Source organism: Ovis canadensis, chromosome X, assembly GCF_042477335.2.
Source record: "Ovis canadensis isolate MfBH-ARS-UI-01 breed Bighorn chromosome X, ARS-UI_OviCan_v2, whole genome shotgun sequence".
In the NCBI taxonomy this organism is placed as follows: domain Eukaryota; kingdom Metazoa; phylum Chordata; class Mammalia; order Artiodactyla; family Bovidae; genus Ovis; species Ovis canadensis.
The window spans coordinates 19,585,998-19,610,061 of NC_091727.1; the positions used below are offsets into that span (position 1 = coordinate 19,585,998).

A 24,064-nucleotide genomic window follows, 5' to 3' on the forward strand; every position below is an offset into this window, starting at 1 on the left:
CAATAAACTAAATTTCTATAAAAGGATAAAACAAAAAGTTTTCCTTATGTTAACAAGGAGACTTAATTAGGATAAAATGAGAGATTAAAGATTCTATATTATCTTATTTAAAAGATGAACCATAACAGCTGTTGGTGAGGATGTGTTGAAAATGGAACCCTCACACCTTGATAGTAAGAATGTAAAATGGTGCACCCACTATGGAAACAGACTGGCAGTTCATCAAAAAGTTAAACATAGTAATGATATGAACCAGCAATTCCAATCCTAGGTATATACAGAAGTGAAAACCTATGTCCTCACTAAAACTTGCATACAAATGTTCACAGCATCATAATTTACAAAAGTCAAAAAGTGGAAACAATCCAAATAACCATCAACCAGTGAATGGATAAACGTGGTGAATACATACAATGGAACATTACTCAGCCAGAAAAGGATTATTTATGCTCAACGTGTGTGTGTGTGTTCAGTCACTTCAGTTGTGTCCGACTCTTTTGTGACCCTATGGACTATAGCCTGTCAGGTTCCTCTGTCCATGGGATTCTCCAGGCAAGAAAACTGGAGTGGGTTACCATGCCCTCCTCCAGGGGATTTTTCCAACCCAGGGATCAAACCTGTGGCTCCTGCACTGCAGGTGGATTCTTTACCACTGAGTCACCAGGGAAGTCCATGTTCAACATGGAGGAACATAAAAAACATTGTACTACATGAAAGAAGCCAGTCACAAAAGGAAACACATTATATAACTGTAATTATGTCAAGAATAGGCAAATCCATACACACAGAAAGTAGATTATTGGCTGTCAGGGGCTGGAAGGACAAAGAAATAGGGAGTGACAACCAATTGTACAGGGTTTCTTCTGGGGGTGATGAAAATGTTTTGAAATTAGATAGTGGTGACAGTTGCACAACTTTGTGATTATACTAAAAACTACTGAATTGTTCACTTTGAAAGGGTGACTTTTATGGTAAGTAATACCTAAAAAAAAATTCTCATGGCTCCACCAAGACACACTAGCCACCTAATACAAATAGACAGCTCAACAGATCCAGCAAAAGACATCTTGCCGGAAGACATTTTTCCACACAACGCTATCCTCAAAGCTAACATTAATAATACTTAATGCTGACTAGCTACTCTGCAGCTTACATGCATCACTTTACTTAATCTTCACCACCACCATGAGGTAAGTATAATTCTTCTCTCTATTTTACAGCTGAAGAAAACAGAGATTAAGTAACTTGTCCAAGGTGAGTCACATAGCTAGGTATCCATAGAGCCAGGTATTGAACTCAGGTCAAACTCCATTGCTCAAGTTCTTCATCACCTCAAAGGGTAAAGATATATTCTGAAGCCTCACATGGTCTTTATAATATGTTGATTATCTAAAATCTGTTTTAAAACCCTTTTTTCTTGGTACCCTGAGTCTCTTGCACTTGCTAAGTCAAGAAAAGCATGACAGGGCTTGTGTCACTAAAGAGCAGTCATGCCATGTCATATAGGAAACTGGAGATTACCTACCAAGAAACAAGATTTTAACTATTTTATTTTCAATTATTTCATATGCCTCAACACACAGTTTTGCTATCTTTTAATTAATTCCAAACAGAGTTCCAGAAAAGCATCTATATCTGCTTTATTGACTATGCCAAAGCCTTTGACTGTGTGGATCACAATCAACTGTGGAAAATTCTGAAAGAGATGGGAATACCAGACCACCTGACCTGCCTCTTGAGAAATCTGTTTGCAGGTCAGGAAGCAACAGTTAGAACTGGACATGGAACAACAGACTGGTTCCAAATAGGAAAAGGAGTACGTCAAGGCTGTATATTGTCACCCTGCTTATTTAACTTATATGCAGAGTACATCGTGAGAAACACTGGGCTGGAAGAAGCACAAGCTGGGATCAAGATTGCCAGGAGAAATATCAATAACCTCAGATATGCAGATGACACCACCCTTAGGGCAGAAAGTGAAGAGGAGCTAAAAAGCCTCTTGATGAAAGTGAAAGAGGAGAGTGAAAAAGTTGGCTTAAAGCTCAACATTCAGAAAACGAAGATCATGGCATCCGGTCCCATCACTTCATGGCAAATAGATGGGGAAACAGTGGAAACAGTGTCAGACTTTATTTTTTGGGGGCTCCAAAATCACTGCAGATGGTGACTGCAGCCATGAAATTAAAAGAAGCTTACTCCTTGGAAGAAAAGTGATGACCAACCTAGATAGTATATTCAAAAGCAGAGACATTACTTTGCCGACTAAGGTCCATCTAGTCAAGGCTATGGTTTTTCCTGTGGTCATGTATGGATGTGAGAGTTGGACTGTGAAGAAGGCTGAGGGCCGAAGAATTGATGCTTTTGTACTGTGGTGTTGGAGAAGACTCTTCAGAGTCCCTTGGACTGCAAAGAGATCCAACCAGTCCATTCTGAAGGAGATCAGCCCTGGGATTTCTTTGGAAGGAATGATGCTAAAGCTGAAGCTCCAGTACTTTGGCCACCTCATGCGAAAAGTTGACTCATTGGAAAAGACTCTGATGCTGGGAGGGATTGGGGGCAGGGGGAGAAGGGGACGACCCATGATGAGATGGCTGGATGGCATCACGGACTTGATGGAGGTGAGTCTGAGTGAACTCCGGGAGATGGTGATGGACAGGGAGGCCTGGCATGCTGCGATTCATGGGGTCGCAAAGAGTCGGTCACGACTGAGCAACTGAACTGAACTGAACTGTCAGTATCAATTCCAGTTTTAAACAAGCTCCAGTATCTTGACCTAGTTACCCATAGACATGACTTAAAAGTCTAGTCAAATATATTAATTTTTGAAACTAAGGACTGTGGAAACAGAATTAGCACCAGCCTTTTCTATTCATACATTCTCACTTTCTGAGAGATCCAAATAACTTAAGGACCCTTGAGTGAACTGGAAATTTTGTCCTGTTCTATCATACCTCATAATCATATGGGGTCCCAGAGTTGCCATGAGTTCTACATAGTTTTCAGAACTAGAGATTAACTGCGACCACTCTAGAACACTCAGAAGCCCTAAAAAGAGGTACAGGGTGGGGAACAAAAAACAAGGATCTACTGATAGTCAATGTGCCACTCATGGCATTAAGTACATCACATGTGTCAGTTCATGTGATATTTTTAACCTGTCCAACATAAACTGGTTACTCTCACTTTTTAGAGGAAAAGGCTCTGAAAACTAAGCAAGTTTGCCCAAGAGCAAAGAGTTTATAAATTGGCAGAGGTAGGATTCAAACCCAGGTCTCCTCTGCATTATCTACTACACCTGCCTCTGCTTCATGGACAGACATCCATGAAGAGTTCTGAAAGAGGACAGCAATAACCTCAGGAAATCTTGGATTATTCAAAGAATACCAGAATCTAAAAGGCAGAATGTGTCAGTTTCAATTGGCTTGAGCCAAATAGTCCATATATTTGCTGGTATTTGCTCCTTGCTGATATTAAAAAAGCTATTACACTTCTCTCTACATCACAAAGACCTCAAATACTCACCTATCCCATAATTTTTATTATTTCAGTGAAATAGCACATGATGACCACTGAATAACTCTGAAACATTTTAATAAACATATGACATGGATTTGAAGGATTACATTCCTACACTAAAGTGAAAATTACCATCACACACACAAAATTGGAAAATATGCTAAAACCAAAAGCTCTCTGATAAGAGGATGTTTTTCATCTACTGATTACCTCTCTGTAGCACTAGCTATGTGAAAAATGTGCTCATCTTCATTCTGTAACCGCTCTTTTCTCCTTCTTTCAATGTCATGTCGTAGGTCACTTGGATCTATTATTTTGACCAGAGTCTGAGGAATTTTGACAGAAGACAAACCATTCACATTACTGTTAGTTGCACAAAGACTGTATTGAACAAGAACCTTAAGTTAAAGTCCTAAATAAGTTATCTTGTACTCATCTTGTTAATGGTAGTGTAAACAGATACAAGTATTTTGAGACACAAGTGACAAAACACAGTCAGAAGAGTTCATACCACTGAACCAGGAATCTGACTTCTGGGCCTCTATACCAAAGAAGAGTCTATCTATTCAAGTATATTCAAAATGTTTTATTTAAAAAATAACCAAAAAATGAAAGTACCTTAAGTGTGAAAAAATTTTAAAGGAGAAGGGAAGAAAAATTTATGGTAAATTTAAGTCATAGGAGTAATGTACAACCACTTAAATTATGATGATATAGACTATGTGGAAGTAAACATGGAAAAACACTGAAAAGTTCACTAAAACTTGCAAAGTCTCAATTATAAAAAGGTCATTGGGAATTGAGAGATTTTACATAAAAGGAATGTTATTATAGTTTAAGTAAAAAGAAAAAGCATCCAAAATTGCATGTACTGTGACAGTGACTATGTTAAAATTTCAGACATAAGACTGTAAGGAAAGACAATCAAATAATACTTTGTGTCAAGCGAATTAAAGGTAATTAAAAAAAATCCTTAAATTTCCTATAAGTTTATTATAGTATTTTGATTAACAGAAATTTCCTGAAAATATCATTGATTCAATAAACTAACCTATCTCTGTAAATTCAGTAAAATTGTAACCATTCATGTGAAAAAAATTATTTATATATTTTATCACAAATGTATTTATTAAAATCTCTCCTCTACAAGAACTCTTCACTCTCAATGAATAATTAGCAGGGTTTTTAGAACTTGATACTTCTTCTAAAACAAGAGCCAGTTTTCTTCTCCCTTGGCTAGTTAAGATAGTTTTTCTAATTAGCAACGAAATGAGGGTAGGGGGAGGTGGCAGGGGTGGGAACAATAAAAAAAGTATTATTTTCATTATTTTGTTAGTTTATACTCCATAGAATCTTTCATATAATCTTCAGTAAAAGGAAGGGCAGTATCAAATGAAACTAAGTTCCTTTGCATGCATTCCACATACAACTTAAAAATATATCCCACATGACTGCTTTGGAAAAAAAAAGGTATCCAACATACTTTCTGCAAGATTTACACTGTGAAGTTTTGGGATGAATATTAAACACTATAATTTTATGTCAATTTTACAAAGCTGTAAAATCCTTAGGGACTGTCTCTCTTAGGGAATATTTTTGTCTTTTGCCAGTGTTCTCTTTGTAACCTGGCTGAAAACTAGAATCACTTGGAGAGCTTTGTAAATTTCAGATTCCTGGGTCTTAATCATCCTTCCTCACCCACTTTACCTTTTTTGCTCCCAATGACCAGTTCCCTTTCCTGTTAGTTTGTCAACAATAAGATAATCCCCCATCAAAAACCATATTCACTTACCTGTTTTGAGTCATATACCATAGTTTGTTTACTCTGAAGCTCGGCCAAAGACATATCTATTCTCCTAAAATAATAAAGGCATATTACAATTAAATAATTATGTTATACACTGATACCTCGATTCCATTAATACAGAATGGAATTTGAAATAAAGCTGGTGTGTCTTGAAGGAAGAAAAAGAAATCTGCTACCAGGTGGTTTTTCATCTATGTGGCAGTCTCCCAGGACACACATATCCTGTAAACAACATCACAGTGAAGCCTTAGTAGTTCTCAAATCACTAGTCTGTGTAACCTTAAACTTGGCTCCGGTGATCTACTGCATTCTAACATTGATTCAGCTCAGCTCACAAGACAGGGTTCACCACCTGCTTGGACAGGTGCCAGCAGAAGAAGACATATGTTTTCATCCGGCTGCCCTCAGAACAGTCATTTCTGAGGACATGAAGCAACCCATGATTTCAATGGCTCGACAACTGTCTTTCATTCTTCCAGTGATAACTTCAGTAGGCAATTACTATAGACACAGCAGAATCAAAGTTAGGTAGGTAAATATTTTCAAAGTCCTGTACATTTAAACAATGCTAATCATGGCTTTAATACAACCTAGTCTATCAAAGTGCACTGGCCTAGTACCTGCTTGGGTCAGTCCTGTTTTAGGCAGGAAATGCTGTTCTAGAGTCTACAGTAAACCCAAGAGGCAGGCAGCATGTTCCCACATCTGTTCTGAGACTTATTCCCATGAGTTATATGGACGTACAATAATCAGTCTTTACCTGTGAATTTCTGGATCCGAGCTCAACTTAGTTTCATTTACATCTGCAGCTTTTTTAACTTGAATTTTTGAGAAACGCTCATGCAGAGTTATTTCAGGTGATGGAAAATAATTTGCTGCAAAAGGAAACAAAAAGTTTTATCTCAGTGTAAAACTGATTCCACTTAAAAGGTTATATATACAATAAGCACAGGAGTAAGGGAGTATTAAAAAAAACATCCAACCTGCTTTCTCTTAAAAATATGGGACCTAAATTTATTTCACAGACTAATGTATAGTGCTCACATGTTTTTTCCAAGCTCAAGCAACAGTAAATGGATTTATGAATGCAAAGATTCTGTTCCTATTTGGCATTCCAGCTTACTTGCCAGAGGGGAAAAAAAATATTGGCTTTTTCAGAGAGAGGACCTTTCTTCTCCAAGGTAAGAGCTTCCTCACTGTTACTATATGTGGGAAGTAAAGCTGGCATAGAGCTCTACAGTTCACTTAGAGCAAAAATAATTTCAAAAACAACCCTAAAACATCAATACAATTCTGAACAAATGCTAAATGCTATGGTTACATATCACAGAAGGCTTCCTAACGCCATTTTACTTAGTGTTAACCGAAGTTCATGAAGACATTCTCAAAGTGCCTATGCTACAAGCTTTGAACAGAATAGAGAGAAAGATAATACACTTGACCCATGAGAAAGCTACTTGAGCAATCCTTTTCCCTAACGTACTGTTCCTGTTCTGGGACAATCTCCTGGGTTTCTCTGCAATACCAGCTTCCTTTCTGCCAAGGACCACACTTCCTTTGGGTGAGAGGGGCTGGAATTGAGAAGGTGAACTGTTTCAAACTGCATCCTTTAAAGTAAATATATGCTTTAGTTTGAGGGCTGCAGAGAAAATAATTCATTTGCAAAATGTTTTCAGAAGGTAAGAAAGATCAACACAATCATCTAGTAAGAAATATAAAATTAAAAATTTGAAATTCACGAAAGATCCTAGCTTATAAAACACAAAACTGCCTTAATTACACAGAATCAATAAAGAAAGTTATTCTACATGACTAAATTTTCCAATTAATGGAAACTGGCCAGAAGCAAAAGCAAAACACAACTCAATGAAAACCTTTAAAATATTAATTATACAATTCCCTGACATCATAAAGTATAACAAATAATACTGGAGTCTTTTACTGATCACTTAGCATCACCCTTATGACACAAAGTCCCAGTAACACCCTTGGGGGCTTTAGGAATATGACCAAATGACCTACACGTCCAGATTTCTCGAGCTTCTTGAGTTTCATATCTGGCTTTTGTTCTTTCCTCCTTTCTACTGGGTTATCAGTTATTGTTTCTCTCTGCTCTCAGTATACCTGTCCTTTGCAGCAGCCAACCTCTTCTTTTATAATTTTCAATTTGTAATCTACTATGAGTTGAAGCACCAGATTATTGAACTACATAAAAAAGAACAACTGGCTTGAATTAATATGTGCTACTTTCTTCAACAGATTTCCTAATTAATGATTTAACTTATAATGAAATAATTACTATTACAATATCAGATATTTACCTATATCTCGTGAAAAGTCAGTACATTATTTTTGCGTTATCCCTAATGTATGTGCGAAATATACCAACCTTTAACTTGATGGATTATAGTTATGATTTGCTGAGCAAATTCTCCTGTAGGTTTGTTTTCAGTATTCTGAGTTGAGTCAAGATGTTCAAACACTGGATGAAACTTTTCACTTTTCCTGCCAACAGCAACCAAATCATGTGACATCTGTCTCTCTGTGGAATAGCTAGAAGCAACCCTAGAATAATTTGTAAATGTTTAACTAAATTTGAGACTATTCACTGAGAAAATAACTTATTAAAATTAATCAAGATAACTATAAAACTAAAAATGTTTATTTTTTCTTATAATTAAGGCACTAAATTGTATGCCATAAACATGTACAATAATGAGCAGGAGAAAATAGCTATAGGCACACAGTTTTGAGTTCTCCTTTTCAAATCAGAGATCATCAAATATTTGCCACTTTAATAATAAAATCTTCAAAATTCTAAGCTAAACAATTTTTACTTCAAAAAATACAGCATGGCATTGAAGACACTCAATATGCAAAATATAATCAGATTATTTTCTACTCCCAAATGTCCATATAACTATAAAGCCAGCAAGTTGACACTATCTTGAAATACTACCATTCTTTACAAGCTGATATCAAACATAATAATGTTTCTGACTTCATAAAAATCCTAAACTTCTATGTCAGTAATGAGCTGAGACTAGTATTTTGAAATCAAATTCTGTTTAGCTTAATCACTTACAAAGTCTCACTGAACTCTCAGAAAATAGCCTTAGTTGTTAGCAAAGTTATGATCATGAGAAGCAATGATACTGTTCACCCTAAAATATATCCTTAAGGATATACTACCATTTATAATATAACCCCAACCATCTTACCATTTTAATACTTTCTGAATCTTTATAACTTTCATTAAGCACTTTCCTGACCCTCAAGTACCATTATAAATTCATGATTATGACATATAACAATTATTCATGCCAAACAAAGGGGCTCAGAGCTTACAAATATTAATCTTTGTAATACCTCTATGCAGAAGGTGTCATGATACTGAGACAATAGATGTCATTTGTTTTGCTTTTCATCCCCGAGGTTAAGCATTCATTTGCATGTAATCCTTCCAAATGTCATAATGGGAAAGTATACTTTATTCTAAGAATGCTACTCCTGCTTAAAACCACTCAAATTCTTCATCTCTAGGCAGTTTATGCATCAGAAAAGAAAATGCCTCATTATTTATATTTATTCCTCATGTTGGACCCAAAACAGCACTAACCAGCTTATACCCATCTCACTCCTCTGCATTTAACTCTGAATAGCTTCTGGCTCTTCCTAAAAAATAAGTTCATTATTCAAAGAACTGAGATTTACAACTGCTAGGGTGTTTTATGATGATGTTTCAGAATCCGAAGATAAATCCAAGAGAGAGCCCTGAAATATGTTTTAAATAATAGCAGCACCACTAGAAAAAAATATCTCTTCATACAACAAAAATCAATCAGATGGATACATTTGGGGCTGTGGGTGTACACATGCACATATTTATTTACTGACATCACTTAATAGCCATATATCTAAAACTGCTCCAAGGTTATGAAGGGCTTAAAGATATTCTTAACTGAAAATTTTAACTCTTCTAGCAAGATGGTTTTAAGTGCTTATTTTCAACTTCTCAGAGGAAAACCTCCCATCTGATTTTTCATGCTCCCTCTTAAATCAGCCCTGTTGAGATGACTCCCTGCCAAGGCAGAAACATGGATGAGTGACTACGCCACAGGTTGATGCCACTGCTGTGGTTTCCTTGACTAATCAGAAAGACCTTTAGAGGGCCCATTTCTCCTCCTAATTTGTTCCAAGCTTCTCATTCTATATCTGATAACTAGTAAAAGACATTTAGTGATAAATGTTAAAAGCTAGAATGGCCCTGTAACAACCCCTACTAACAAAGTAATTAGCCTCCAATTAAAATAAATAAATTTAAATAAAAAATAAATTTTAAAAAAGAATTACATATGCTTTCTGTTCAAAGGGGTTTAATGGTACAAAAAGCTCTTCCATACCCCCAAAACAGCTTTACATTTTTTTTTTACAGGAGAAAAATAAGGTGTTTAAATAGAATTATAAAAATGATCTATAAGGGGAAATCAGTTGACAATGGTTTTCACTGCTGTCTCAGTTTCCCCCAAGACAAAACCAGCTGATAAAGGCTTCCAGTTTTTCACCAGATAATTATTAAAATTTACTTGTAATTTATGATTACTGTCATAACTCTTATCTCCCCACTCCCAAGTCCAACTCTCAATTCATAGGAATACTGTGGTATACTTTGAAGCTATACTTAATTATTGATATTTACCAGTTTAAAATTTTTCTCTAGATATATCCCATAAGATTTTTAATAAAAAATATAAAAGTGACCATCTTTCTAGAAAGTATACATGAAAAGAATATAACCTGAAATTTTGTTTTTTAAAAATAACTATACTTTTGCTATAAGGAAAAACTTCTGGAGACTTCAAAATGCAAAATGTTCTAGGTAGTTTCATTTGCAAATTTAATCACCCCTTCGTTTATATTTTAGTATTTCCCATGACATTACTGATCAACAAGTTTACAATTTCACAAAATATCCCCAAAACAAGTAGTTAAACTGGAAAGACCAAATGTTCTCATTTGAGATGCATTTTAGACACTTTTAAAAATTAAAATATAGCCATCACCTGTATTCTATTAAATCTTCTGGGTTCTCTGTTCCCTCCCCCAACTTCACCCTGGTTTTCCTTCTCTATTTAAGGATATTTCACCTGATGTTCATCTGAGTGCCACGCATAACAACTAACAAAACATTAAAAAAAAAACTATATTAAAACTTAATTCCTCTTCTCCACAGTTAAAAAACCAACTGCCTGGCAAAACAACAATAACAAAAACCGAACCACCAAAATCAACGGATAATCTCCTGCTCTCTGGAAGTTTATAATAGGTAACAAAATTCATATGACACATGTAAAGTTTTCCTTTCTCAGTTTTATTCTAGCTAATAACTATCACAAAGCACTTTCTGAATCATAAGTTTGTTCCTGTCTTCCTAAGAACACATTTAGAATTTTTGGAGTTGAGGGAAATGGATTAGAGAGACTGCTACTCCCTTAATTCAACATCTCATTATTACTTTTTTTCACAAAAGTCCCGTAACTGGCCTTGTCAACCTCAGTGCCCTTTCAAGACATCTGATAGAAGGTGGCCAAAACTGAGCCCTCTCCCAGAAGCTAATCCTGTTACATCAGGCTGGCAGTGTGGTGGTCTTACTTTCACACCTCCTGCCCTTCTATTTCCTTTCCCTAGACTGCTCAGAATGGCACAGCTCAAAGTTCCTGGGTGTGTTTTCTGCCTTTGTTAACCTATAAATATAAAAGGTCTTTCATCTCATCTCCACATGTCTAAAACACACCAACCTTCAAAGCCTAGCTCACATGTCAACTCCTGAAAGAAGCCTTCCCTGAATCCCCCAGCTTGGGATCATCCGAATCACATATCATACACCACCTCACACATCACTCCACTGTGCCATGGTATTACCAACATTATCTTCTTGCCTCTAAGACCAGGGGAGAAGAAACCTAATCCTATGTGGATCCATAGTCCCAGGGCACCTTAACAGATTGTCTCACAGGGTAGGTCCTCAAAAAAATATATGCTGTATAAAAAAATGATAAAATGAAAAATGACTGGCACAATATGAAATGATGAGTTTCACCTTAAAAGATGACAGATTTAAAAATTCTGAGATCAATTTTTGTTTTTTAACTTTCTTGGCTTACTTCAAAAAATTTTAACTTAATTTAGATAAATTTAAATTTTTTCATTTTTTATAAGAGAAAACCTCAAATATATTCAAAAGTTCAGAGAATCCTATGATGAGCCTGTCAAGTTAGCTTCAATAGTTATCAACACATAACCAACTGAAGCAGACTCACAGATCCTAGAGGAACACCCAGTTAATTTGGGCCCCAAAAGGCATAGACAGGTGACCTGCCCAATGTTATGGAACTGCGCAGTGACCTACTGGAAAACAAAGACCTATGCATCCCAACATCAAACAAAGTTTACCTCCCTATACTAGGACCCCCAAGAGGTACTAAGAGAAGACTGAGCGAAACATAGGAATGAAAGGGAATCTTTTCTCAATTAATTTTTGAGTTTAGAAAATATATATGAGAAATATTAGAAGGAAAAAACTCTTAAGATTTTTGTGATACCTAGCAGCAAGTTAGCAGGTTTGTGTATCACAAAAATATCTCCACCCAGCTTATTTTGCCTCCAGCTGAAAAGTGCCCATCACGGGTAAGCTTGTGTGATTAGGTTACCTTCCTTCTATCCTAGCTGTGGTTTTTCACTCTTCCCCAGCCTAAGCAGCACCTGTCTGCCCGGAGCATCAGGGCTCCAGTGTCTTCTGGGGCTCATCATCCACCTCACTCCCCTTTTAGAATGGGGAAAAACTGGGTAGGGTCAGGGATGCCCTCTCTGTATCTCTTCACTGGGAAATAAAAGGATTAAATGCAAATATGGTTGAGGCAGTCAGTCCAATGTTGCCTTCACTAGCCAACCTTCTCATTCTAGATGCCTAGTGCTAGCACCTGGGAAGTCAAAGGAGCCTCAGTGCAGGCCCACCTGCCCCAGCTTACTCTTCTGTGGAGACTGGCATGCCCTCCTTCCCTCCTCTCACCAACTTCCTAGCCTGACCAAGGTTCAGCCTCTCACCTATTCTGTCCAGTAGTAAACCCAAACTCCCTTCATCTGCCCCATGACTTTCAGATGTCTACAACAGTGAGTGTTTGGAGTTCATAACAACCTTAGTACAGATTTTCATATTGTGACGCTCTTCATTCTGAAACATAGTTATGACTCATATGTAACTTCTACCTCTGATAATGCAGTTTCTGACAAAGTAGGTCACTAGAAGATCACTAGGTCAACTAGGCTTCTATTTCTCAACATCAAATTATAAAATTAACAGTGTTCAGCATCTCTAATGAGGTCTACTAAAATAAAATCCTTCAAAATTGTTACTTCTATGTTGACAGAAGTATTAACTATGCACTGAACATTCAAGAAGTGTCACCTACTGCTATTCTAGATACAAACTAATACCTAGAAAAATCACTAGGTTTCAACTGCACTGATAACTGGAAGAAAATGTATCAAAACCAGACCCAAGCTAAGAAAGTAAATGAACGTATAAAATGAACTGCCTTATTAGTATCTCCAAAAAAAGTGTATACTCTAGATTTTAACCAACAAATAACCTATCTGCACTCTATGATTATTTCAGTTTTATTAAGCAGAAGGAAATCTAATTTATGTTGGGAGTTGAGAACATGGCTGTTGAGGATATGAACTATCAATACCTTTGTTTTATGGACACTTCATCAGTTCACACATAACTAAATTCAACCCCACAAAATTCTTACACATTCATTCATCAGTTAATAATTATAATCAGAGAGAAAGATTTTTGCTGATTATGATGCACTGCCATACTGAAAAGATGCATATATTTATTAATAAAAATCACTAAGTGACAACTGTATGTTTTCAACTGCACTGATAACTCAAAGAACATGTATTAAAACCTGACCCAAGCTAAGAAAGGAAACGAATGTATAAAATGAACCACCATTTATACATTTTAAACAAATGTATAAAATGAAGAACCAAAATTCTTCAAGTCTTTAGAAAGAACTTACAGTAAAGCTCTTTATTACACAAACCATTCCATAGGTCCTTGTCAGGTAATTCAAACATGTACTGACAGGTCCCACTTAATGGGCCATGAAATTCACAAAAGGAGAGTTTATAAATTCAAAACAAAGGTACAGCAGCCTCAATTTTAGGAAGCTCATTTTTGTGACACATGATGAAGATCGAGCTTCTATTTCTCAACATCGTTATAAAATTAACAGTGTTCAGCATCTTTAATGAGGTCTACTAAAATAAAATTCTTCAAAATTGTTACTTCTAGCATTCTTTAAAAATGTTACAGCCAACTTATTAATTCTAATTTAAGAATAAAACATTTCTTTATTAAATATTTAAAAATTCAAGATTTTAACTTTTATTTAAAAATTACTTTTACTATTATTTTAAAATTCAAAGTTTTTGTGATTGTACTTTTATGTAAAAATTCAAGATTTTTGTGATTTGATTGCATGTAATTTTACCTCAAAAGAAAAAAAAACTGTAAACAAATATTAAATACTGAAATATATAAAGGTGAGTGTACTTGTATCTTCTGTATTTCACTTTGAAATGCAGTGAAAAATTAAGATGGAATGATAGATGAACAGATGTGATTACAGAAGTATAGTAAAATGTTAATTGTAGACTCTAGGTGGGTATATAGGTGTCGACTGTACACCTATATATGTTTGTATGTTTTGTTTCAACTTTCAATTATGTTTCAATTGTGTTTCAATTATGTTTCAACTTTTCTGTATGTTTGAACATTTTCATAATATAAGGTTAGAAAGAGAAAAATCTTAAGGTAAGATCCTTAAACTTGATGCTCAGAGTAGCCTTTATACTCTTAAGATTAAGAACTAGTAGAGCCATTATGGAGAAGGCAATGGCACCCCATTCCAGTACTCTTGCCTGGAAAATCCCATGGACGGAGGAGCCTGGTGGGCTGCAGTCCATGGGGTCGCTAAGAGTCGGACATGACTGAAGCTACTTCACTTTCAGTTTTCACTTTCATGCATTGGAGAAGGAAATGGCAACCCACTCCAGTGTTCTTGCCTGGAGAATTCCAGGGATAGGGGAGCCTGGTGGGCTGCCGTCTGTGGGGTCGCACAGAGTCAGACACGACTGAAGCGACTTAGCAGCAGCAGCAGCAGAGCCTTTATACTCTTAAGATTAAGAACTAGTAGGAAATAAAGCACAAAGTGACTTAAGATATATTATATAAAATAGAATGTTGCCGTTTAGTCACTAAGTCATGTCTGACTCTTTTGCGACCCCATGGACTGTAGCCCACCAGGCTCCTTTGTCCGTGGCATTTCCCAGGCAAGATTACTGGAGTGGGTTATGACAATCATATATATGGTTATATACGGTTATGACAGCCATATAGAAAAGTAGCCCCAAAAAGCTGTATCAAAATATTAATAAAATGGTCCTAAGGTAGTAGGATTATGGGTGATTTCCCCCCTCCCTTCTATTTGTCCAACTTCTTCTAATATAATCATATATATAAATTCTTTCTGTGTACATATAAATATGCATATGTATATTTTGAGATATTTTTGCAAGTATAATGAATGTAAAAAAATATCAGGAAAAGGACAGTCAAATCTAACTTTAAAGAAAGAAACAAATGTATTAAAAAAAAAAAAAGACTATGGGTTTACCACCCTCACTTTTACATTCTAACCTTGGATTTTTTTCCCTCTAGTTTTTTTTTCAAGTACAGATACGAGTCAACTGTGAACATAAATGCATCAAATCAACATGGTCCATCACTTTTTAACTCACATACTGGTAGTGTATTAAGATAACAAACAGACTAGCTGATGCATCCAAGTGTCAGTGCCTTATTATTCTCAGAATCTATATAAACAGAGGTAATAGAACAAAGCATGCAATCCACTTTAGAGGAATAAAACCTATTACGAAAGTAGTCTTTTTTGTTAAAGTCTCATTAAGCGCTAAACCAAATGTCTTACAAATTGGCCTCTCTCTAGACTCTAGCCTAATTCCTCTACCTAGGAGAAGCTAGTTGGTTGAGCTCCACTCCTTTTGAGATGGTAGCAAGTTAAGTTAAGTCATCCACCTCCTTGAGACACAAGGGGACATATAGATTTGAGCCACAGGCACGGACTCAGATCTAAGTCACTTCATCTCTCACAGCCTCACGGTCTTTCTCTGTAATATCAGGGCCTGCTGAAAGGTCCCTTCCAGGCCAAAAGTTCTCTGAATTACATGCAACAGGGAAAACAGGCTTTGAGAAATTGAGCAAGGAATAGGTCTCCTTGAATATGACCTGGCCTATTTGTGGGTATAGAAAATGTGGAAACATAAAAACATGTAAATTCATGAAGAGGACCAACTCCATAGAATGCCCTGCACCCCAAAAGCATCTTGAGATACAAACACGGAAATAAACATGACATCATCCTGTATTACTAAATCATGGGATTAATTCCCATTACAGGGCTTTTTTGAAAAATCTGGCAATCCCCACCCCCTCACTTGATGAACTCTAAACACACTATGAACTCTATTTTCAAAGCTAAAATAAAGGTGGCAGAAACAGTTATTACACATCATTAAGAAAAAATGAAGACAATACCTAGATCTATTCTGTGCTTGCTTCACATCTACTTTAACTGTGAGTGACTTCTTCCTAAGAAAGACAGATGAAGGCTTCAAGTCGGAATCACTATTATCAAGTTGGTTACAGGAAGAGTTGCTGTCTTTACTGCCAGCTCTTTCTTTCTTTATTTTGTCCTTCCGTGTGTCCTTACAGGATCTCGAATCAACATCGCTTTTATCTAAGTGGGTTAAGGCAGCACAGTCTTTCTTTGATGGCTTAGAAGATTCTCTGACTTGCCCACCTTCAGTCTCTCTCCCTCTTCCAGCATGAGAACAACTGGACTCTCTATTCACAGGGCCTTTTTGAGAACCCAATTTTCTATCTTCCTCCTTAGGGTACCTCTGAGCTCTTCCATCATAAAAGTCCTTGTCGCCATCTGAGGTCTTTCGATATCTGTGGCGAGAATCACAGGATACCTTGGCTGCTGAACTGGTCTCTGGGAATTCCCTTGGAGCATATCGATGAGTCTGGGTTTCAAGGTTCCGCTGATCTTTCTTCTCTTGGTAAGGAGCAGAAAAATGCCTGGATTTCCACTGCAGGCTCCTGACAGGCTCTCTGTTTTCATACCTCTCCACATCGTGAGGTCTTTTTGATGTGTGTCCATATTTTCTGAAATCATGATCCTCAGGATACCTGTGTTGACATAAAACAGTTTACATTTGCACTAGAGAGAAGAAAGTGAGAATTTATATGTGTGGAATGTTGGGCAGCATGGCTTTAAATGCAAAATGTAGTGGAAAGTTAACCTACAATCCCTTAAGCCAGCTCATAGATGCACAAGGTACTTAAAGAAAATAGCATCTTTTAAAAAAATATATTCTAGCCATCTACATGATTTACTCTAAAAATAAACACTTCACTACTATCAGTAGACCAAAACTACACTACAATGCTTTTGATCTTTTAGACAAAAGCTTTTCAAGGTTCTCTTTAACCATAAAGTAAACAGACTTTTTCATTTGAGGCTTTATATCAAATTATGCTAGTTTAATGTTTTTCTATACCTCTTCTGAAAAGAGCTCCTTTTCTCAAAATCTTCAGGGCCTCTTCTAAGTGACTGAGAGTATTTTTCATCTTGTATCCTCTGGTGCCTCGGTTCATCTTCATGCCAATATCCTTCGAATCTAAAAGAATCTGTTGTTGATCTCACAGGTGGTGTCCCTCCTTTTTCACTTCTTCTATTTCTGCGGTCATCAGGAATATACCTTCCTTGTGCTTTCTGGGGATAACAACTCCTCTGGTGCTCTTTGTAGAATATACCTTCTGAGTGTCTGGGCACATATTGAGCTCTTCTGTTACTATCATCTCCTCTTTCTGGTAAATATACTTGGGGAGGCTTATAAGTATAAAACTTTTCTGAAGAGTTTCCTCTTATGTTTGGGGAAGGTGATCTATGCTCGTAAGATCGGTAATATATATTTTCACGAGAAGAAATCCTTGGTTTACTCTGTCCATATTTCTCATTGTCCATTCTCCAAGTGATGTGTCTTTTTGGATCCTTCCTATAGTCGTAGCCATAATGCTCATATCTTTGCTTGTAGTGTTCAGAACTTCTAGGCACTGGTGTTAAAGACCTATGTAAACAAATACAGAAAAGTTTAGTCCATTCAAAGACAATACACTAAGTTGGTCTTACAGTGACTTATCCAAATAAAACGTTTGCTTTCCCCTGCCTCTTCCACTCAGATTCATCAGTATTTGGTATCTGTATTCTAAATTGTTCACTTGGGAGCCTGACTATGCTTCTGCCCAATTCAACATGCATACTCTTTTCACCTGAACTAATGTACCCCATGTACATATCAAAATGAGCTGAGCACAGCCATACTACTGGAGGAGGACCAGCTTAGGTACGCAGCAGGATCCATTTTGGAAGACTGCTGACAGCAAAGTTCTGGCAAAAGGGCCTGTCAACAAAAGCTTACGTCAGGTTCCATGGTCAAGTAAGAAATAAGGAGAAAGAGGGTTAGATTCACACAATTAAGTGTGCAGGAGAATCTCTGGAAAACCGAACATAATCTCTGAAATCAAAATAGATTCTAAGAGTTTATGTTGCATATCAAATCCAAACTCAGACCCCAAACTGATCTCACAGTTTTCCTAACTGATTGTCTATTCTCTCTACTAAGGTTATATCAAGTAGCAAAAACTACATCTTTAAACAGCATGTGGAGGTGGTGGGAGGAAGAAGACCTTAAGAAGTGGACCTCATGCTTAGTCCCTCCAGTTATTACTATTGACATAAATAAGTTTTATGTCCCAGACCTGTCCCCTTATATATAAAATGAAGGAAGTGCTGTTGAATCATAGTTTTTACTTCTGTGAATGTGTGCTTTAGTGCAGCTTTAATGATCTCCAGGGACAGCATGTCCTTTCTGTAACTACTTTCTCTAACACCTGAGCACTGCCAACATGGAACCTTTCATTCCAACTGAGGAGGAAGGCTTCTGTATCTGAGGAAACCAGCCTGAGTAACCAGTCTTAAGGTTAAGAGAGAGAAGTACTACCATCTGGTTCAAATTTGCACCTGGGGACCTTTCCTCCCATCTGACTTATCCAATCTCCCAACTTCCTGAGAGTTTAATGTCTTCTAACCAATGCAGCAGCTATCTTTGCAGTTTTTGTTATCACCCCCTCTGCAGCAGCTGCCACGGAGTTGAAACAACCATGAGTAAAACTCTTTCCATTTGGTGACATGTCTGGGTTCTTCCTACAAGAAAGGAGGCTGATTTATCTTCCTCATGTACATACCAGGACTTATACACTGGATTTGACAATCTCTCCCTCTAGAGTCACCAAACTAGATGCACTGGCAAGTGCATTATTCAGCTGAAGCAGAGACTCTCATCCAGCTGGCTGCAACTCTTCACAGGAAGAAGCAACTGAAGACCCTGAGGACTTCCTGGAACACTCCATCTTTTCTACTGCTAAGGAGAAAAGCTGCCAGCCAGAGGCTGAGGTCTTCCAGACTGACGAAATACTCAATCTCTTACTTTAATCCTTACCTCACATTGAGTACTGCTTTGATATTATACCTCATATCAGGGTTCTATTGCACAGAGCCCCTTTCTTCTGAAGGAGACTGCTGAAATAGTGGCTATCATTTACAGTTCTCCTGAAGAGACAAAAGAGACCCAAGGAGTCTATTGGGACACTCCATGAGTCTCTAGTGCTCTGCACGCCTCCTGAGCTTCTGTTTCAAGGCAAACTCCCTGGAAAGATAGGGACAGGGCCTCCCTAAGGGGCAGAGAGCCAATGTGTTTGCTGTCCAGGATAACAAGATAATGTCTCCTCCAAGGAAAAGACTGGGCAGGATTCCCTGCTGTCCTTAATGGGGCTTGGGTTCCTCAGCTGTGTCAGCAGCTCCCACCCTCAGAGGACTAGAGGTAATGTGTGTGTGTGTTAGTCACTCAGTTGTGAGTGACTACTTGGTTGCAACCCCATAGACTGGGGCCCACCAGGCTCCTCTGTCCATGGAATTTCCCAGGCAAGAGTACTGGAGTGGGCTGCCATTCCCTTCTCCAGGGGATCTTCCCGACACAGGGATCGAACCCAGGTCTCCTACACTGCAAGCAGACTGTTTACTGTCTGATCCACTTGGGAAGACAAGAGGTAACAGGAACACAGGAACAGGAAGCTCAGCTGCCTGCTGCACATGAGTAGTAAAGGTTTTTGTCTCTGATCCAAGAGTGCCTTGTGACACACTAATCTGTTAGCCTGCAAGTAGGGAATGATAGCAGACCCTTTAGAGTTGGTGACAAAGGGTTCTGAGAAGGCACCCAGAAATCAGGCACTAAGCTTGGCAGGGTCTTTTGTGCCACCTCACCAGAGCCTACCACAAAAGGGTGAAACAAATGACCTCTGTGAGGCCCTCCATGTTCAAACCATTTACTTCTTTGCATTCCTTTTTCTTTCTGAAGCTCTTCCACATTATAATTTGGTCTTGAAAATGACAAAATGAAAACTGTTGAAGCATGTTTCAAACTCATGCTTACTCTGCTTAACTAAGGACTGCTCACCTGTGCCTCCACCTGGGGGATCTAGAGCGTGACCGTGCCATCCTTTGACACGTGAGCCACTATCCTCTTTTTACACTGCAAAGAAACACAGGATTAGCAAGTTTGTAGAAAGGGCCTGTAACCTGCTCCAAAAACAGTGAATGCCACTGACAAAAAGTAACTTAAGCCCTCTGTGCCTCAATTTCCTTATAGGACCCACCTTATTGAAATGTTGTAAACATAAAATCAATTAGATCAAAGGTAAGAAAGTTTTTTCTGTAAAAGGCCAGAGCATAACTATTTCAGATTTTGCAGTTCATATAAGGTCTTCATCATATTATCTTCTTAAAAATTTTTTTAATATAAAAATCATTTGTAGATCAAGGACCACAAAAAATTAGGCCCTAAAGGCCAAATGCATTGTAGTTTGATGATCCCTGAATTAAGTCATGAAAAAAGCTCAGAATACTGCCTAGCACACAACAACTACTAAATAAGTGTTTCAAAAATAGGGAACATTCCCCCAGAATTCCTCTGAACACAACCACTACTCCTCCTCCCCACCTTTCACCATTGGTTACGTACATATAACTGCAGTTACGTTCATACAATCATAGTCAAAATATTTAGGAATACTTGATGATATATCCCACTTTTAAAATTGTTAGATAATAAGAATTACAATGCCTAATTATCATACTCAATTATCACCTAACTTCCACCAGGTAAATACACCAAAACTTAAGCATGATTAGATATTTAGTTTGCTTCTGTTTTCTAAAACAAATAATGTTAAATAAGTTAATTTTAGGAAACATATAAACTAGGTTTTAAAAATACATTTCAGTCTTTAAAAGAAACTGATAGATTTAGGAACTGAATTTTTATAAAAAACCCATTTGGGTATAATCTTTTATAAGTTGTTTTTAGCACAAGTCGCTCAGTTGTGTCCAACTCTTTGCTACCCCATGGACTATACAGTCCATGGAATTCTCCAAGCCAGAATACTGAAAGCCATTCCCTTCTCCATTTCAGTAATCTTCCTCAGTTCTGATACTATAGTTAAGTAGTGCCCAATTAACTGGACCCAACCCCCTGATGGCTTTCAAAATTATTGCCATGGGTCCATGAATAATACACACAGCTACCAAAAACAGACTACAGAATGAGTAAGGGTATGTCTCACATATTAGAACCTCTATTTTGCAAATTTCTGAAGATACTATAGCCACTGTTAAAATATAAATGACTTCTTGTCACTACGAAGTTTTATCACTAATATAAAAAGTACAACCATAACTATGTGAACATAGGTTTGAAAATGGAGTTCTCATAGTCAAATATTTGCAAACTATTGCTATAATAAATTTCAGAAGAAAGTAAAAGCATGTAAGGTCAAAGGACTTGAACCAGATCACTCACCAGAATCACATTCAATTCAATTCAGTTATACATTGGTTCTTTTCAAAAAAAAAAAAATGAGGCTAGGAAAAATTAGTTCAGATGCAGTATGAAATTAAGACACTAAAGCAGAAAGTGTTTTCTTCTGAAAGTGCAGTTTCTCAGTTGTGTCTGACTCTTTGTGGCCCCTTGGACTATAGCCTACCAGGCTCCTCTGTCCACACGATTTTCCAGGCAAGGGTACTGGAGTGGGTTGTCATTTCCTTCTCCAGGGGATCTTCCCAACCCAGGGATCGAACCCAGGTCTCCCACATTGCAGGCAGACACTTTACCATCTGAGCCACCAGGGAAGCCCAGTGTTTTCTTAGTAACTAAAAATATAAAAATGGGGGGGGGATGGGGGAAGGGATAGTTAAGGAGTTTGGGATGGACATGCACACAAAGCTTGTATTTAAAATGGATAACCAACAAGGACCTACAATATAGTACATGAAACTCTGCTCAATGTTATGCGGCAGCCTGGATGGGAGGGGGGTTTAGGGGAGAATGGATACATGTATATGTATGGCTGAGTCCCTTCACTGTTCACCTGAAACCATCACAACATTGTTTGTTAATCAGCTATGCATGAGTGCTTAGTCGCTTTAGTCATGTCCAACTCTTTGCGACCCTATGGACTGCAGCCCACTGGGCTCCTCTGTCCATGGGATTTTCCTGGCAAGAATACTGGAGTGGGTTGCCATGCCCTCCTCCAGGGGATCTTCTCAACCCAGGGACTGAACCTGTGTCTTCTGTGTCTCCTGCATTATAAGCGGATTCTTTACCACTGAGCCACCAGGGAAGGCCCTAATCAGCTATAACCCAATACAAAATAAAAAGTTTAACAAAAGAAAAAAATATATAAAAATATATTCATTTAACAAATGTCACTGAGTACATATTATTTGCCAGGCACTGTTCAAGGGAGAGAGCAGTGAAGAGAAACAGAAAAAAGTTCCTGCTCTCTTGGAGCTTACATTCTACTGAGGGAACTTATAATTTAATTAAAGAAGTTTTGAGTACATACCTATTAAATTGAACAAAAATAATAAAGCCTAAAGGTTGTATGGGAGACACCAAACACAGTTGACTGTGATGAAAAAATATAATTTTCCCAGAGGGTAATTTTTTAATCCATTTTATTTTTTGTAAAACATTTACTGAGATACAATTCACATATCATACAACTCACCTATTTAAAGTGTACAGTTCAGTGTTTTTCAGTATATTCACAGGGATTTGTAACCACCACCACAATCTAATTTTAGAATATGTGATTCTTTGTGATTGGCGTCTTTCCTTTAGCATAATGTTTTCAAGGGTTTTACTATTATCAGTACTTCATCCTTTCATGGTTGAATAATATCCCACTTTATGGGTATACCACATCTTGTGATTCATTTATCTCTCAGTGGATATTTGGGTTGTTTCTATTTGGGGGGCTATTATGAATAATGCTACCATGAATATTTGCATACAAGTTTTGTGTAGACACAGTTTTTCAATTCTCTTGGGCATAAATCTAGGAGTGGAACTCCTGGGTTATAAAATCACTCAATGTTTAATTTCTTGGGAGACTGCCAAAGTTTTCCAAAGCAGCTACATCATTTTACATTCCCACCAGCAATGTATGAAGGTTCCAATTCTTCCACATCTTCATTGACATTTGTTATGGTCTCTTCCACTATAGTCATCCTAGTGAGGGTGAAACGATACCTCACTGTGGTTTTGATTTGCATTTCCCTAATGATGGGTAACCTCAAAATATGTAAGAAATTATGAAACTAATCATGCCTACTTTCCTTTAATCTAATAATTTCAGTCTAAATGTGTTATTCTAAGATAATAATTTAAAAGAAAAAAAACCACTATATATACTAAGATGTTTATATCAGCTTAATTTAAAATAGGAAAGAAAAAAATCCACTCTAATTATAATGCAAATGCCCAACAGTCAATAAAAGATTAAACAAATTTAAAATACATACATCTAGTCACTCCCTACCTTTCTCCTAGCCTTGTATGTCTTTTCCTTCGCCTATCTTATTAGTTCACCACAGCAAATGACTTGCTTTTCCCTGATCAGGCCATTCTGTACTCTTTGACCATCATCTCCCTGAAATTCTTTCCCTGACTTTCTTTTTTTTCCCCTGAGTTCCTTTCTTTTTGGGAATTCTGAGTTTATTCTACAATTCTGTCAATACATTGTGATTATTTAATATAACTATTTATCTCAATAGGCAAAAGACTCCAAATAGCACATCACAGAACACAAAAAACTCAAATGATCTATGGACATCCATCTGAGATACTCAACCTCAATAGTAACTGAGTAAATACCAATTCAGATCATAACCATTCCACACCTGTCAGAATAACCACAAAAAAATGGAAGTTGTTATTTCACAGTGTTGGTGAGGCTGTGGAACGATAGAGACTGTCCGTACACAGCTAAGCAGGTATACAACCTGCTTATAACCAGTTTGGAAGGGGTTGGCAGTACCCATTAAACTTCAACATGCTCATATTCCATGAACTAGCAATTTCACTCAGGTATAGAGCTTAGAACAGTGGTCCTCCAACTTTAGT

The 24,064-nt window shown here is 37.2% G+C and overlaps 1 protein-coding gene across 28 annotated transcripts in view; it reads right to left on the reverse strand.

Moving 5' to 3' along the window:
- Positions 1–24,064, reverse strand: part of BCLAF3 (BCLAF1 and THRAP3 family member 3) — a 56,286-nt gene that overhangs the window by 21,320 nt on the left and 10,902 nt on the right. For 14 of the 28 annotated variants that reach the window (XR_011446290.1, XR_011446287.1, XR_011446288.1 and 11 more), the window contains 7 exons: positions 20,057–20,131; positions 17,042–17,611; positions 16,014–16,670; positions 7,713–7,888; positions 6,084–6,198; positions 5,309–5,372; positions 3,727–3,842 (listed from right to left, as the gene is read on the reverse strand). Coding sequence is in view for 21 of the 28 variants with exons in the window: in XM_070291417.1 (XP_070147518.1) it covers positions 3,727–3,842; positions 5,309–5,372; positions 6,084–6,198; positions 7,713–7,888; positions 16,014–16,670; positions 17,042–17,611; positions 20,057–20,097 (1,739 nt within the window). In the remaining 7 variants the exon portion in view is untranslated. The remainder of the gene's footprint in view (positions 1–3,726; positions 3,843–5,308; positions 5,373–6,083; positions 6,199–7,712; positions 7,889–16,013; positions 16,671–17,041; positions 17,612–20,056; positions 20,132–24,064) is intronic. The other 14 variants (XR_011446292.1, XR_011446291.1, XM_070291420.1 and 11 more) reach the window with 3 other exon arrangements.